Here is a 17,195-nt window from a genome sequence, read left to right as displayed (position 1 = left end):
CAGGCCAGGAAACCTACAGCGGTAGAATTTAAAAACGATTCTTAGGAAAATAGCATCGTACTGTTGAACACAATCAAACACAATGCTTCCCACAAATTTTTATTTTTCCTTGCTCTACATCAGAAAAGACAGATGATTTTGTCAAACACTCAGGTGAAAGGAGCTCAGCTGGATGGGGCACTAGACTCTGAAGCAACAGAGGCTAGTCTCCAAAGTCTGAAGACTGAATCAAAATCCTTTGAGGTCCATTAAAGACCCAGGCTGCCCTGTAAATACCTCATACTTCAAAGGGAAAGCAGAACACTGACAAGAAAACATGTTTCTTTCACACACTTGAGTCTCTTATTTATTCAGACCGATAAATATCTCGTGAAGATCTTGCTCTACAGAGCAGGATCTGGTACAATGGGTTCAGCTGTGTAAAAGCCATCTATGGACCTGTCAGTTTATCTTCCACTTGGCTCAGACTGCCATAACTTATTGTATTTTATGTGGCACATTGTCTGCTTCTAGACAAGGCTGATCTTGAATTGGATATTCTACTACCTTGCTATTCCAGGGCCTGGGACAGTAAGCAAGCACTCCCATGTAGTGTGTTTGATTCTGAACTTGTATGTGAAACACAGGGCTGCTTTGACCCAACTTTCAGTGGACTATGCATACTGTATAAGGATGGGAAATGGCATCTCAGAAAGACCTACATTAACTGACAGTAACCCTTCATCAGGAAAGACAAGGAACCATGCTGTACTGAATTCTTATTCCTATTGCTAACCTATTGCATAACTTCTATCTCTTTTACCACTCTTATGATCACATACACAGAGAATCTGAGTCTTGCTCATTGTCTCTATCCAGGGTCCAAATGAGTCCCAAGTTCATAATGTTTTTATATGCAGGGTGTTTTTTTCAGTACGTGGGAATGGTTATATTCTAAAATGGTGGGTTCAGTAAATTAAGCAGCAATAAAATTGTTAGGAGGAGCTCAGGCACTGCTGCTATTGAGAGTTCGGGGGCAGGTTTAGAGACAAAGATGATACCGAGGCCCAGGTTTTCCATGGAACTGTGTGCCCAGCTGTGCCCCTGAAGCTCAAAGGTAGGAGGCTTGTGGCATAGGTATCAGATGGGGGCCTGTATTATTAGTAAGGCCTTTCAGCTGTGCTTCTCCAATGACAAATAAAACTATCCAGCTGACTTGTTAGAATACACCAATTACTTAGATTTTCATTTAGGCCAGACAGCAACATGCTGTCTTTAAATCTGAATCAGGAAGAAGACTCCCCAAACTGTTGGTTAGCTACAGCACTACTAAGGGAAACTCAGAACCTATAGGAGTCAATTTTACCTATGGATTATTTTTAGCACACTTGGCTATGCTTAGACACCTGTGTGCCACTTCTACCACTGTGGTGGTAACATGACTGCACTGAAATAGTTCACAAATAACAGACCAGGGAGAAAAACACTTAAGATTCAGAGCTTGGCACTGTAGAATACAAGTAGACTACAGCACATCTATAGGATGCTGGGCATACAATATTTTGTTTTTTGCTATGTAGCCAAGGTTGCTATATGTGTTATTATTGCCAGAAGTAGATCTATCATGATATGTAGGTTTACTTCATGTGATTCACTAAAATGATTAATATTAGCGATTTTGCATGTATCATACATACTATCTTTAGTGAGACACCTCTCAAATTGGGCATGCTTCATACCGTGCATACTGAAGCCTGTGTGCTTTCCTGATGATTGTGCAATGAGCAGTAATGTAATGTACAGTTATTAGCAGTAGTGGAGGTCACAGAGGTTTATGTTCTGCTTTCCATCCCAGTTTGAGAGCTTCCACTTCACCTCGGGAGGGTTCAAGGGGTATTCTAATAATGCTAAAGGACATTGTGTTCCAGCCTGACTCCTCCTGGGATCCCTCATACAGAGAGCTCTGTACTGTTGTAGGTAGCATGTGGGTACATAGGATTCCTCTTCCCCTCTATATTTCAACAGTTACAATCATCGCATGCATAGAGAAGTTGCCAGTCACCATTTAATAGCCCCAAATTCACCCACTGAGTGAAAAATTTATTGAATGTGTTGCCATGACCTGGTGCTTAGTTCTGGAAGCTGAGAATTAGAATACCAGTACTAATTCAGATAAAGCTTAAGAAATAATTGGACATTAGGTGAAGGGATTGGTTTCTAGCATGGTATAGAATCAGGTATAATGATAAATCCATTGTGGGATAAAATGTAATACAACCCCAGGAACCTTTGACTCAATTCTACATTAGATATTCAGATAATTTTATTTATGGCAGAATTTCTCATTAGTCTCTGAGCCCCACACAGGCAGGGTCAGGGATGCATCCATTTGTCATCATACACTCAGGAACTGGCTTCGTGTTTAGAATGTATTAAGCATTATAAATACATTGTGAATGAACTGACGAAGGAAAGCCATAGACTTCCCAGCTAAGCCAATGAATGCCACTGTGGTTAAAGTTTTGGGACATTGAGTTTTGGAAATCAATAAACTAATTGTGGAAGGGGAATATTTACTTTGTAAAGTGAATGTTCACCAAAAGCTCCTCCTGGATGCTTGCATGAGAGCAACTAGTTGACTGAAGGTGTCTCACTGGGACCATGGGAGGGTGATGTTATATTCTCAGCATGTGGCAAACCTTGCAATTGGGCAGATGGTGTCTGTAGAACACTTAATTAATAATGGTGTCAACCTATTATGTCTACCTTTGAAAACTTTGCCCTTTAAAGCAACTGATGTCCTACAGTACTTCATTTCCACACTAATTTTCTTAATGAGCTATTAGTTCCCTTACCTTAATGACACCATTACAGTGATTGACCTAAGAGTGCTCAGACACCAGCTCTGCCCAGTGAAGTCCAAGATTTTTTTCTTAATGGTTCCATCTTTCCTTCCAGTTTTGTGAAACACAATTCTAGGGGTATTTATTTCCTGATTCATCTATGGCTGTATCTATTTCTGGGCTGGCTTTTCTTCTAATCTCAATCTCTATATCACACAACAGAAGTACCAAAGAATCACAGACTTCCACTCTTTTTACTACTTATATCACCTTACCTTTCTAGTTCTCTATATGTTAGCCACCCTCCACTAGGCTATGAGAAGACAGCAGGGAATTCAGAACAGGGCCCACATGGAAATTCATCACATATATACTGAGCCTCTTTGGAGGTGTACATGGTGCTGGAGGCCAAAGGAACCTGAAAACAGAGGCCAAGCCAGGCCTTGGTGCTAAAGATGATGCAGCAGGATAGAACCTGCGCTGTTCTTAGTTTCTGCTCTAAGGCTCTAACCATTGCTGCTTACACATGCTCTCTTAGATTCAAGTGGATCTCTCATATACAGAATGCAAGCTCTATGACCTGGTGGGGGGCTAATCTGATCTTACATAGGTAAAGAGTGTAAAAAAATAAAGAGAGAATACACAATAGTTTCCAAAGTATTGAAATTCTACAGAATTCAGAAAATATTGTGTTTTGTAATACATCTTTGCAATTTAACCATTTTACAAAGTTTAATAATTTGTTTCTGTATTAACATATGTGATAGAAGTACATCCAGGCAAAAGACATACTGCTTTAACTCAAGAATTAGTGGATGAAAGTCCATAGACTACATGTATCCTGCTGAGTTTTACCTAAACAGAACAAACACAGGGATGTTTTCACTCCAGCACCATGACAACCGTTCTTAAGTTCATGAAGCCAAACCATATGATATGGCTCGGTAGCAACAGATGGACTACATAAGCTTCAGCAGAATGCTGCAAAATATTCAGATCCTGGAACAGCGGGAATGCGATAAAGTCATTCCCTTGCCACCTCCCTCCTCTGAGAATTCTAGGGCTGATCTCATGAAGTTGGACCCCATCGCTTAAGAGACCATTGCAAGTTCTCTAATGGCTCAGCATCTAAGGGAAGACCTCTACCTGAGCAGGTGCGTTGGCTGTTTTGTGGTATCAGTTCCAGACTCTACTCTTTGTTGTCTTTCTGTGGAGTACTGTGTCTAAGAGATGATTTTTTTTTCTTCTCTCGATTGGTTGTCTAAGTCATAAACTCTCTGAATCCAAAAGCAGCTCGTATATTTGACATGTCTATTTATTGTCAAGCTCTGCTCAGCCCATAGCCTTGGCTTGTCATGATGACCACACATCAGGGAAAAGCGCATTCTTTGTAACAGAAATTTTATACTTGGGGGTAGTTTCCTTCCTTGTCCAAGGAACCTTTCCTGAGCTGTGGATCTAGACAGTGAACATATACTTCTTAAAATGACTTTTAAAAACGTGTGCCCATGGCCCTCCCACTAATCTTCCACACTTTCACTTGGTGAGAGTAGGAGAGATGTAACTATCTTAGGACTTGCAAGACTTCCAGAGGTGGGAAGGCAGAATAGCCTGACTTCTAGATATGTCTATGAAAGCCTGAGTCGTGTGGTCACCTCTGCCTCCTGACTCGGTGAAATGGGAACTCTCCAAGTCCAGTGTCTGAGTCTATCAACACCCTAAGTGCCAGGTTATGATTTCATATTGGTGGATAAGCCAGGAAGAGATTAGTTAGTAGCTATTGTGCCAGCTCCACCCTGTGCTCTGTCATCTAGAACTTTTCTTTCTTCCAAGGCTACCGATGAACACTGGGAGTGTGGACACCAAGAGCAAAGGGCCCAAGAGGTGGCACGCATGAGGTATTGTCAAACACTGACCTACAGCTGGGATGTTAGATCCTTGGTACCTCAGAACCTTGAAAATAGCAGCTCATGTTAGGAAAGAGATAAATATGTGTGCTCAGTCATCACATAGAAATGTTATTCCCAGAGATGACTGCCACTCCAAGAACCTTGGTTTGGCTTCATCATCTGAGTGATTATCTATAAGATTTATTAAATGGCAGCATCCAACCATGCTCATATTAAAATAAGTCAGGTTTGTGATAAAACTTGACTAAACTATAGCTTTAAGGTATTTTTCTTCTAAAATAACTTCTAGATAAGTGCTAGTGCCCGTAGGCTGTTTTCTGAGCTACAGTGAAGATGAACAGTGGACCGGCAGCAGCTTCCCCCAAGGATGTATGGTCACCCTGAGAACAACTGGGATAGATACTCAGTTTGGGATGCTTTGGGAACCTGTTCTATGCTGGTTTCAACTACCACAGGGCAAGGGCAAAGATGAGGAAGCTGATAGGAAGACAGCATGGCTAAAACATCTGGTGTTCTTGGTCCTAGAGCAGCAGTTCTTCATCTCCTTAAGTGTTGCGATCTTTAATAGTTGTAGTGATCCACAGTTATAAAATTATTTCCTCACTACTTTATAACTGTAATTTTCTACTGTTATGATTCATAACATAAATATCTTTGTTTTTCAATGGTCTCTTGGGGCGTTGCAACCCATAGGTTGAGAACCTCTGACCTAGACAGTATATCTTGAAAAACAATTGTAGCAGAAAGTGAACTCAGTGGCTCATGAGATCAGACCCTATCTGTAGTGACTTCTCTGCATAGAGGGAACCATCAATATTGCATGGATGTGGGGGGCAGACAGACTGGCCCTGGTCTGAGTGAGTCCCTGAAGGAGGTATGTGACCTTGAGTGGGACACTAAACTGACATCTGGACTTCCAACCTTCATGTGAACAATTTCAAAATGTGAGTTTCAGACTTGACTCAATAATAAAGGAAAATGTGGCAGAAATGTAAAAACTACTGTGAAATTACATAAATAGTCTTTGAAAAACAGATAACCAACAAAAGGAAAAATATAAAGATTCTCATGAGACAATTTTCTCCTTCAAAAGTGTCATATTTATATTTGAAGCACATTATTTGCATAAGATCACTTTCTCTTTTTAAATATTGCAAAGTTCCATTTATGAAATAGAGTTCCAAAGATTACAACCAAATTATTGATAGTTTACTAAAGAATGGTATTTGGCAAAAAAAATTACATAATCCAGTTATTAGCTCATTCTTAATCAATGTGCTTCACTAAGCATATTTATGGAAAATTAAAACTATTTCTCTAAAAAACAAAGTACTATATTTTCCATAAATAATTTAAAAAATCCAAGCATGCTGTGTTTACCAAATAGAGTCTTCTTGTAAATTCTAACTGGGGATGCTTTCTTGTCCTTCCATAGGAAGAGGACATTTGGAGAAGCACATTGGAAGACACACAGAGAGATGCTTGGTTCATAGTGCTTAGAATTTCCTTCTCAGAGGGAATACTAAGAGCCAAACACAAGCATACCAACTGTGGCACACAGAAGCCCAGTGTATGGGCTCACAGTGGAGCTGTGCTTGCTTGTCGTTTAGCTGTGAGCAGGTGAAAAATAAACAGAGGCGAGATTCAGCCACACGAGCGTCTCTTCTACCATAGAGGCTGAGGATGCACTTGAACAAGAACCATTCACTTATGGCATCTGCACCTGGTGGTTCCAGCCACTGTGGATTCCAGATAGTTGATGGACGATAGCATGACAGACAGCAGGCACCATACCTCTGTTGGTACTCCTACTCATGATTTAGGTGGCTTAATTTCCTGAGCTGAAGGAGCTGAGGTGACCTGCACTCACTGAATGAAAGCACGGTGAAAACAATGAGTCATCTCATGCTTTGCAACTGCACTCCTAGTCAATGAATGCAAGCAACGCCACACATGGCACAGACCCATGTTGTCCCGCCTGTGACCGTGTCTTGACCCCAGCAAGTCCCCAGGAGAACTTGGATCTAACAGAGTAAGACTTGGGAAACTGTTTTCCTTCCAGCCATGCTTGGCTAGGAGACGTCTCTTGGCTACACCCCAACCATCCCTGTTATACAGTGAATGATCAGCACTCAGAAGGGAGTTACATCTGCCTCAGACTGGGCTTACACAAACATGCGCAGAACAAGTTTCAAACAGTCTTTGGTTAAAGTTCGAAATCAAAGACATATAAAAGAGGATCACTAATAACTGTCACTGTGTACTAACAACATTCACACTACAACTCATAAAACCATCCCTATACTGTTCTCAGCTCTTTTTGATATCAGAGAAATGTTATTCAGATTTCATTTTACAGAACCATCCTGCAGGAAACATTGTGTAACAATGTTTACACATAAAGTGTAACAATGTTTACACATAATGTGTAACAATGGTTACACATAATGTGTAACAATGTTTACACATAATGTGTAACAATGGTTACACATTTAAAAAAGAAAGAAAGAAAGAAAGAAAAGAAAAAGAAAGAAAAGAAAAAATCTACATTAAGAACATGCAGAGAGAGACCTTTCGATTTTACAATGTATACATCATCCCATTTGATTCTAGAGCAAGTCACATGTGTGCGCTGAGACAGTGAGGATGAAGTATATTGGAGCCATGGTCAAAATGATCAGTGACAGGTGTGTACTATGAATTTCCTGCCTCGGGCTCCCTGTATAGAAACAGAATGGCCTGAGCACTGCAGGGGCTTGCAAGTAGTATAGTGAAAATGTCACTTCTACAGAAGCCTTCAGGTATGTCTTGCTTAGGGGAATAGCTCTAAGCAAAGCTACCAAGCTCCTCTAGAGCAGAACTGTGCCAGAGTCCAGAATACATTTCCAGTTTCCAACACTATAAACATTACACAGCTAGTCAACTAGTGTTCACAGTCCTCTTCCATTTCCTAAGCACCTGAGCCTAAGTGCTTCTAAACTAACCGAACTAAACTTAAAAATACATTGTGGACAACACTGGACATTCCCTAGGAAAAAAGAGGATAGGGCTGGAGAGATGGCTCAGAGCTGGGAATTGGAAAGCATTTATGATATTTGGCTTTCCCTGTACCTCCAAGATTTCCTTTCCCTCACTAACTGATTATATGACAATGGGACCTTTGGAATAAACTGCAAGGGTGTTAGGGACAAGACATATCCTATAGATGATCCGGAATGATGGAGTTTTGGGGCAGCATTGATGTTTCTTCTCAGGGGGCTCTAAGAAGAGCATGAGCCTACTTTATCTTATATTCATTCATTCTCTCTCTCTCTCTCTCTCTCTCTCTCTCTCTCTCTCTCTCTCTCTGTATTCAAATAAAATATTAACTTATCCTGGGGCACTAGATCCTAGCACTACCACTGAGAGTTATCATATACTGAATAATTCATTTTCACACCTATTACTGCTCACAATTGTTAGCCACATGGTTCCTCCCTAGATATCCAGAGGTTAGTAGCATCACAAAAACCCATTTCAATGAAGACCCTGTGTCCTGGAATATAATAAGCACACAGATGTATGGTTTTACAGCCTTTTGACTGCCAGAAACTTGAAAGGCTGGCACAGGTGCCCTCACCCTTGGGATTCCTTACCTGCGTGTTTGATGGAAGTGGCACCTCTTCAGGGGGATCTTGACCACATGCTCCTGTAGTCCCACAAATAGGACACTCTGGCTGTGGAGGATCTGCAGGCTCCTGATGGGCTCACTCCTCCTCTCTGGGAAAAGCTCAATCTCTTCCAGCAAACAGCTGCCTGAGCTCTGACTCAGGGGAGCTCGTACTTTCTTAATGGTGCCATAATCTGTGAAGACAAGACAGGAAGAAAATAGAGCACACAGGTAGCACAGCTGTCTTCAGTTAGGCAGAATGTGTACAGAGCACACAGCCATAATTCTTCAGCCCATGAAGTCATTTGAGCATCTTCCAGTAATGCAGAGACCTCTCGGGTGGGTCACACTGGATGGAGAATTCAGGTCCCGGTGTCCTTTAAAGCTCTGCAGTGATGTTCCACTGTAGCCAGTGGTGAGAACTCCTGATCTACCACTGTCTCTGCAGTTGCAAGCCTGAGAACAAGAGGCACGCTAAACTTTACTAAAGATTAAAATAGCTACAGAATACGAGGAGAAAAAAAAACCAAAATCTCGGATCACTGATGACAGCGTGGTGATTGCTACCCATTCACAGAAGAAGCAAAGTGACTTGGAATGTAAATACAAGGTCATTTTTGGTATTTTGAACTTGACTCATGTTGGAACTGATTCAAGTCTTCCTGGACTCAGGTTCACGCATTTAATATTGCCTGTGCTGAGGACCTCTGCACCATGCAACTCTACAGATAGGCTGTGAGGGATGTGGAGCAAGCTCCTTTTAGGTCAGTGGTTCTCAACCTTCCTAATGTTTTTGCCATTTAATACAGTTCCTCGTGTTGTGGTGACTGGTGACCCTACCTCCCAAACATAAAATAATTTTTGTTGCTACTTCATTACTGTAATTTTGCTACTACTATCAATCATGATACATGACTGCTGCAAAAAATTCAACCTTCAGTGGAGTCATGACTCATTACTGTTTTAGTTCACCCATCAAGGACTTCAGGGAGGACAGATAACATTTCTGTGAGGGAGATGCACAGGAGCTTGAAGAACACTGTTGCTTGCCTGCAAAATCTTGAAGCACCACCAATAACTATCAGTTCTATCTGAAGCCATCTTGAATGTACAAATTGAATAAACCCACCAGGGTATCATGCTTTAAATCACAGTGATTCTTATTTGATAAACACAGAAGCAGCTTTAGAGGTTATCTTAAAAGCAGAAATGAAACTCGGAAGCGTTGGCTTGAAGGAGCGTCAACCAAATAAGTCGAAAAGTCTGAAGAGGTAATACTTTACACCTTGCATCTTTATGGAAGTCTTAGATAATAGGACCATCTACATTTAAAGAGAAAACACATGGACACAATATATTAGCCTGGCTTTACTTAAAATGTAAACTGGAAATAGCTCCATTTTCTCGAAATCTCTCTTTCATGTCATATACACGGTGTAACAACTGCTTAAGTTTCCTTCAAGATAGCTGGCTAAATATTAGTGTTGAAAAATATCCAGCAAACATAGAATTTCTGATAGGAGTGTCTATCAGATGGCCATTCAGAAAGCTCATGGCTCATAAAGCATGAGCAAGACCATTTTGATAAAGCCTTTACTCTGTAACAAAACTTCCTTCTGATTTGGTGACCAGAAATCTTAGGCTTGTGAAAAACAAACAAACAAACAAAAACCAGCTTTGGTAATTACAGTTCAACCTGCACAAGACAATAGAAGGCATCAGTAACCACAGCTTGGAGGACTACACAGGGTACAATGGGAGCTTCAGGGACAAGAGGTGACTTCAGTTCTGATATCTCAGCTACAACAATCTGAGACAAAACAAAACAAAACAAACAAACAAATAAACAAAAAACAAAACAAAAAAAAACCCACACACTGGCAGATGGAGCTGTCAGCTTCCCAGGGAGCAACAGAACATTCCACTCTTTGTAGGATAGCACAGTATCATGAGTATTGTCAGTTCAAGTCAAACATTGGGGAGAAGCCAGTGTGGCTAACCTTGGGAAGTGGGATGGCTCATATAGTTTAAAAAAAATCACTGTGATAAAAACTGGACCTCCTAACCAATTTCTGAGTCAGTGAGGGGCAGGAAGGACGGGAGTCCAACAGGAGAGTGACTATGACTACTTTGTGAATGTGGCTCGTAACATGGTGTGCAAAAATCATAGATCTAAACTAGAACATATTCAACAGTTAACACTCTGAGAAACCTGCCAAAATGAATAAAAACCCCTGGAGTCAACTTAGTTGGTGCTTAAAATTCTTACAAAATTGCAGAAAGCACCAAATTTTAATAGAGCTTTAATAATTTGATTCCAATAAGATGTCAGCAATGTAAAACATTCAACATATGCTTTCTTTCACACCCTATCCCCAGTACTCCAGCCCATTGGTTCTTAGCATTTGAATGAAAGATGGCAAATGAAGATTCTGTGACCCAGGGTTCTGCTGTCTCTTCTCATCTGTGAACATCTGGTAACATGACAAGTCCCTTATAAATCCTCATTCCATCCCTGTTGAGATTACCATAGAGTGATCCCAAGCTTAAGGCCATATCCTTGCTGCCTTTCCCTCCCTTGCCTGAGCCTCACCCTTACTCTGTGCTCACACTCCCTCTGTCACGACTCCCTCTCTTATAGTGACCTTGAGAATCAGGGCACATGGTAAGAAACCATGCCAGTTCCCTATACTCACCTTAATTTTAATTGTATTTTTGCCTCTTGTTATACACCAGCTCTTCTCAGTTTCCTATACACTATTATTTTGACCTTATTTAATATTTGAAAAACTAGTATTCTTTGTTCTCACCCTTCTCATCTTTATGCAATTTTGCTCTCACTTTTCTCTTTATCCATGCAGCCTTTCTTACCCCCATGTTCTTTACTTAACTACTTCATTCTTCCTCTCTAGTCCCTGTACTTCCCAATCTTTTACTTAAGAGTTGTTTTTCTTCACTAACCTTGTCCCTTGTTTCACTCAATTACTAATGTTTTCAATGACTAATCTTATTTTCTCTTTAAATGATATTTTTATTAATTAGAGAATTAATAAAATTTTTATCATATTCAGTTATCCTTCCCTAACCCCTCCCAGATCCAACCTCTTTATCCTCATGGGCTTACCTACACAAATATAAGTTCTCTTCTTATTTTTCTTCTTCATATTTTTAAAAAGAATTATTTATTTATTTTTTGTATATGAGTACTCTGTAGCTGTTTTCTGACACACCAGAAGAGGGTATCAGTTCCCATTACAGATTGTTATGAGCCACCATGTAGTTGTTGGGAATTGAACTCAGGACCTCTGGAAGAATAGTCAGTGCTCTTAACCACTGAACCATCTCTCCGGTCCCAAGTTCTCTTCTTTTATCTTTAAATGCATTGAATACTATTTATGTTGCCCAACTACTCTTGGCAGTGGGCTATGGAGTATGGTTGGTCTAAAAGGAGTCACATTATAAAAGAAAATCCATTCTCCTTCTCCCAACAGATGACAAATGCCAAAAGCCCTGTAGCCAGTGGTGGCATTTTTGCACCAGTCTCTCCCCTGCACAACTTCCATGCTACAATTTCATTTGACTTAAACTAACACAGGCCTTGGGTATATTGTCTCAACTGCTATGAGTTCCTAAGTGTATGCCTTGTGGTGTCTGGAAAACAGTTTCCTCTGAGTTATTTCTGGTTCTCCTGATCTAACATACTGTACATTATTGATGCTGCTTTCTCTCCTCTGTTCATTCATGATATAGGAGCTGGCTTTAACCACATAATTAAACCAACCAAACAATCAACAGACAAATATAAACACAACTTTATGTTTGATCACTGGGATATGATCAAAAGAACAAGTATAAAAATCTTCAGTGAAGACATAGAATACCCAGTTGCTGAAATTAAAGCAGAAATATTTCAAGAGCATGGAAATAAGTGGAAATGTAAAAAATTTTAATATCTGGTATATTATATATAAATAAAACTTTGAACACAAAATAGATGTGGTTAGGTCTACATGATACATCATAGTTAAAATTGAACAACTATAGAATAAAGCAAGATTATTAAAATCTACCAAAAATTCCCACAAATGTATAAAGACTAACTGATCAGAATAACATCAGACCTCTCAGTAGTAACCCAAAGAACAAGCACACTTTGGAAGAACAAAGTCCATTTCCTCAAAATAAGCAGAGAACCACCAACCAGGGTTATTTCCTCCCAAAATGTTCTAATTTGAAATTGATGGGGAGCAAAGATATTTCAAGAAAAGTACAAACTGGAGCAATTTATGGTTAACCTGATACCACAAATGAAACAAACAAACAAACAAAAATCAGAGGAGGAAGAAAGTCTTAATCTTGGGTAACAGAACATATACATTTTGTAGAAATAATAAAAAAATATTAATCATGACCATATCAGCAAATTGGAAAACTGCTTATGTAGATGGAGAAGAAAAACTATGCATTTGAATCATTCAGAGATGCAACCAATAAAATGTAAAGAATCAGTCAACATTCTTTCAGTAATAATCCAGAATGTAAATGGTCTTAACTATTTAGTTAAAACACACAGTCTAGCTGATTGGATAAGAAGACCAGCCAATTGTTTGTTGCCTACAGTTTGTGTTCTGCTCTATGTGTCAGAGTACAGCTGAAGGTAGGTACTGACAAAACACCAGCAAAGGAACAGTAAGACGCTTCTGTGCGCGCGCGCGCGCGCACACACACACACACACACACACACACACACACGCACACACACATACACATCAAAATCACACATGTAGGCTGTGGGAGAGGATCCTTTCCCCAGCTCTCCACCCCACTACAATTATTCCTTAGTAAATGGTCTCTATTGCTCTCTACTTCTGTTTCTTAGGAATCATGAAGCATGCAGTGAATCAGAGGCATCCCTGGCAGTACTTGCCATGCCACATTGTAGAATTTGACTGCAACTTTGATTCTCACCACATATCATGAGTATTTTAAATTATCCATGCCTCTATGCCATTAATAAAAAACCAACAGATGCTACGTGAAACAACTTTCCTAGGATTTCAGACTACTGTATGTTATGAATTGTGTTTTTACTGGACTTACAAAGCTTTCTGCCTTATAAAGACAGAGTGGTCTATTTATAATAAACAGTTTTAATAACTTCCTACAATTACGCCTCAACATGAAATTACCAAATCATTTTACCACTGTATAGTATAGTATAGTATAGTATTGCATTGTATTATATTGTAATGTTTGATTTTAAAAATTGCTACTTCAGTTTCCTGATGTGTTTTATTAAAAAGTTTAAAATAAATTTTGACTTTGAATTTCAACAGAATTTCCAACCATTTCTGAAGTGGCTAGATATAGACATATTTCTGTCATGTATACTATATATTTTTAAAAACAGCATTCTTAGCATTGATTATTATGAAAGCAAACTAGTAATTAAATCTGGAAAATGTATATATATATATAAATTAAATCTGGAAAAATATTTTATATATATATGTATATGTGCATGTATATATACACATATATGTATATTATATGAAAATATATATGTGCAATATATATGAAAAATATATGTGTGTATATATACATATATATGTATATATATGTATGTGTATATATATATATATATATATATATTATATATGTACTTTGTTTTACAACACATTTCTTTATGCTTTATTGCCAGTGAATGTTTAATTTGTATATCTATTTCTTATGGATGTATACCTCCAGTCACTTGAAAATTTCTCAAGTGAAATGGGGTAATTATTGGAATTAGGTTAGGAAGCACTACTCTATAAGAAACACACTTCACTGGCAAAGATATACAAAGACTTAACAGCAAACAGTGAAAGTGAATGTACCAATAAGGTTGGAGAAAACAATAGAAGTAAATATTGTTGCATATCTTTTTTTTAAATTTTCTTATTAGGTATTTTCCTCATTTACATTTCCATTGCTATCCCAAAAGTTCCCCATACCCTCCCCCACACTCCCCTACCCACCCACTCCCACTTCTTGGCCCTGGCGTTCCCCTGTACTGAGGCATATAAAGTTTGCACGACCAATGGGTCTCTCTTTCCACTGATGGCCGACTAGGTCATCTTCTGATACATATGCAGCTAGAGACANGAGCTCCAGGGGGTACTGGTTAGTTCATATTGTTGTTCCACCTATAGGGCTGCAGGTCCCTTTAGCTCCTTGGATACTTTCTCTAGCTCCTTCATTGGGGGCCCTGTGATCCATCCAATAGCTGACTGTGAGCATCCACTTCCGTGTTTGGTAGGCCCTGGCATAGTCTCACAAGAGACAGCTATATCAGGGTCCTTTCAACAAAATCTTGCTAGTGTATGTAATGGTGTCTGCATTTGGCAGCTGATTATGGGATGGATCCCCGGATATGGTAGTCTCTAGATGGTCTATCCTTTTGTCTCAGCTCCAAACTTTGTCTCTGTAACTCCTTCCATGGGTGTTTTGTTCCCAATTCTAAGAAGGGGCAAAGTGTCCACACTTTGGTCTTCATTCTTCTTGAGTTTCATGTGCTTTGTATCTTGTATCTTGGGTATTCTAAGTTTCTGGGCTAATATCCACTTATCAATGAGTACATATCATGTGAGTTCTTTTGTGATTGGGTTACCTCACTCAGGATAATGCCCTCCAGGTCAATCCATTTGCCTAGGAATTTCATATCTTAACGTGTACAAGATAAAGTTAGAAGATATAAAAGGTCACATTATATCAACACGGGACATTCTACAACATTGCAGGCCCACTCAGACAGGCATGGTGGCATTTCCATTTGTATGTTTAAAAATGATTATACATGAGATGAACATTTCTAAGAGTATGGGAAGAGGGCAACAACCTGAAGAAGTAAAGACGATACTGTGCTGTGTCTCTAGACAAGTCCTCTAAAAACTTGATATGCCTGATAATGGTAACAGTGGAATTTTTGGTAGAGCTCAACACAGGATAGGAACAATATTCACCATTGGCTTTTGATAGTGATACATCTTGAAGACATGGAAGACCAAACGATAGAAAATGTCTTGCTAAAGGGAATTCCTGTAACAACAAAGCACAATTTTTCTTCTCAACAATCCCTACCCTTAGAGAATGAACAAAGGAGAAAACAAAGAGATAATGCAATGGTGTGAATGTAAAGTTTGCACAGTGTCACAAGAAATACAGTGAGTTTAATTTCAACCTGACTATTCTGAAAGAAATATTTCAAAATCCCTACAAAGAATTCTAAATGTTAGAAAGGGTTCTTGAACCTCCAAGCCTTGTTTTCCATAACTTCCACGACAGGGAAGTAGATTTACATCTTGGAACAAATAAGCTACTGAACAAGCTGTGCAAAGATTAACTGAAAACAAGGCTGAGATTTTCAGTAGGTTTAAATGAAATTACATTCTAGGAGCAGAGTTTGGCTATCTAGCGGTGAACTCTACCTAGTCTTTGTGTGAAGATGTGGGAATGCACAGGTTATCTAGACCATCACCATGCAGTGGAGACAGCTACAATCCATAGAAATAATTTAAAATATTTGCCACCAGCTATAGGTTAAAATTGGCTCAAATATTGATTTGTTTCATATTTTATTCAATACTATATATATTATTTATTCAATTTTTGTATATAATCATAAAATCACTAGGATATAATTATTTTATATAATCTTTGAAATCCATATATATATATATATATATATATTCATTTTAATTAATTCTAGCCACTTGTGATGCTGTGGCTTAAGGTAATAGGCAATTTAGGGATATACATGATATCTTGATTTTGTTAACAGAAAGCCAAGTGCCAAGCATCCCCACCCATAAATAAAGGACAAGTCCAAACTCCCCAATATGAGAACTTCATTCTTTCTGCATCACATATTAAACCTTGCTGCATTATTTTATTTCAATAAAAGGTTCTTTCTCTTTAAACGTTTGATCATCTGTGAATGTGATAGCTGCTCTTCATAGTTAACTTGACTGGATTCAGAATCACCAAGAAGACATATCTCCAGGCATATCTGTGAAGATATTTTTAGAGATATTCACCTGGGAATGAAGACACCCCACTTTGAATGTGGGCAGCACCTTTCCAGGAGTTGTGATCTCAGACCAAATAAAAAGAACAGGGAGAAAGTGAGCCATTCCCTGCTCTCTACTTCCCAATCCATGACTCCCTCCTCCAGATCTTCCTTGCCATGATAAACTGTATCTTTGGAATAATTCCTCCCCTAAGTTACTTCTTGTTAGTCATTTGTTACAACCTGACAACTAACACAATGAACGGTACCAACTGCTCTGTGCTCCAAGTAAAGTAATGGAACATCACCAAGCTTAAAGAGCAGTGTATGAGCTATGTAGCTGGGGAATGCAGCCATGAGCCCGGAAGCTAGACTGCAACCCTTGTGAGTGAAGTGATCACAGGCAGGTATCAGGTGCTCCATGAGAGTGGATGCAATCATTGTGAGGTCATTTCAGAACCTGACAGATCTGCACCAAGCAACCATGACCTAAGAGAGTGTTCCATCTGCTCCTCCTTGCCCAGAGTTTTCCATTTTCCTAGACATGAAGCTCCCATCACTCTCCCTTGGAATGTGGCTCTCTACCACAGCTTTGGAAAGACATTGAAAGGATGGATGGCCACAGCCTGAATACAACACTCATTATAGTTCAGATCTTAATGTACTGTAAAGACTGACACAACAGGACAATACAGATGGAAATCAATAAGAAAACAAAAGAAAAACACCAACTTAGTGTTATGTCAACTTGGTACAAACTAGAG

At 39.2% G+C, this 17,195-nt stretch overlaps 1 protein-coding gene across 3 annotated transcripts in view; it reads right to left on the bottom strand.

Moving 5' to 3' along the window:
* Nucleotides 1-17,195, bottom strand: part of Sema5a (semaphorin 5A) — a 437,549-nt gene that overhangs the window by 74,901 nt on the left and 345,453 nt on the right. For all 3 annotated transcript variants that reach the window (XM_021182965.2, XM_029469705.1, XM_029469704.1), the window contains one exon: nt 8,368-8,575. In XM_021182965.2, the coding sequence (XP_021038624.1) occupies nt 8,368-8,575 (208 nt within the window). The remainder of the gene's footprint in view (nt 1-8,367; nt 8,576-17,195) is intronic.

The sequence above is a fragment of the Mus caroli genome, chromosome 15 (assembly GCF_900094665.2).
Source record: "Mus caroli chromosome 15, CAROLI_EIJ_v1.1, whole genome shotgun sequence".
Taxonomy (NCBI): Eukaryota; Metazoa; Chordata; class Mammalia; order Rodentia; family Muridae; genus Mus; species Mus caroli.
The sequence above is the reverse complement of the archived record's forward strand: the minus strand, read 5'-3'. Positions and strand labels throughout refer to the sequence as shown.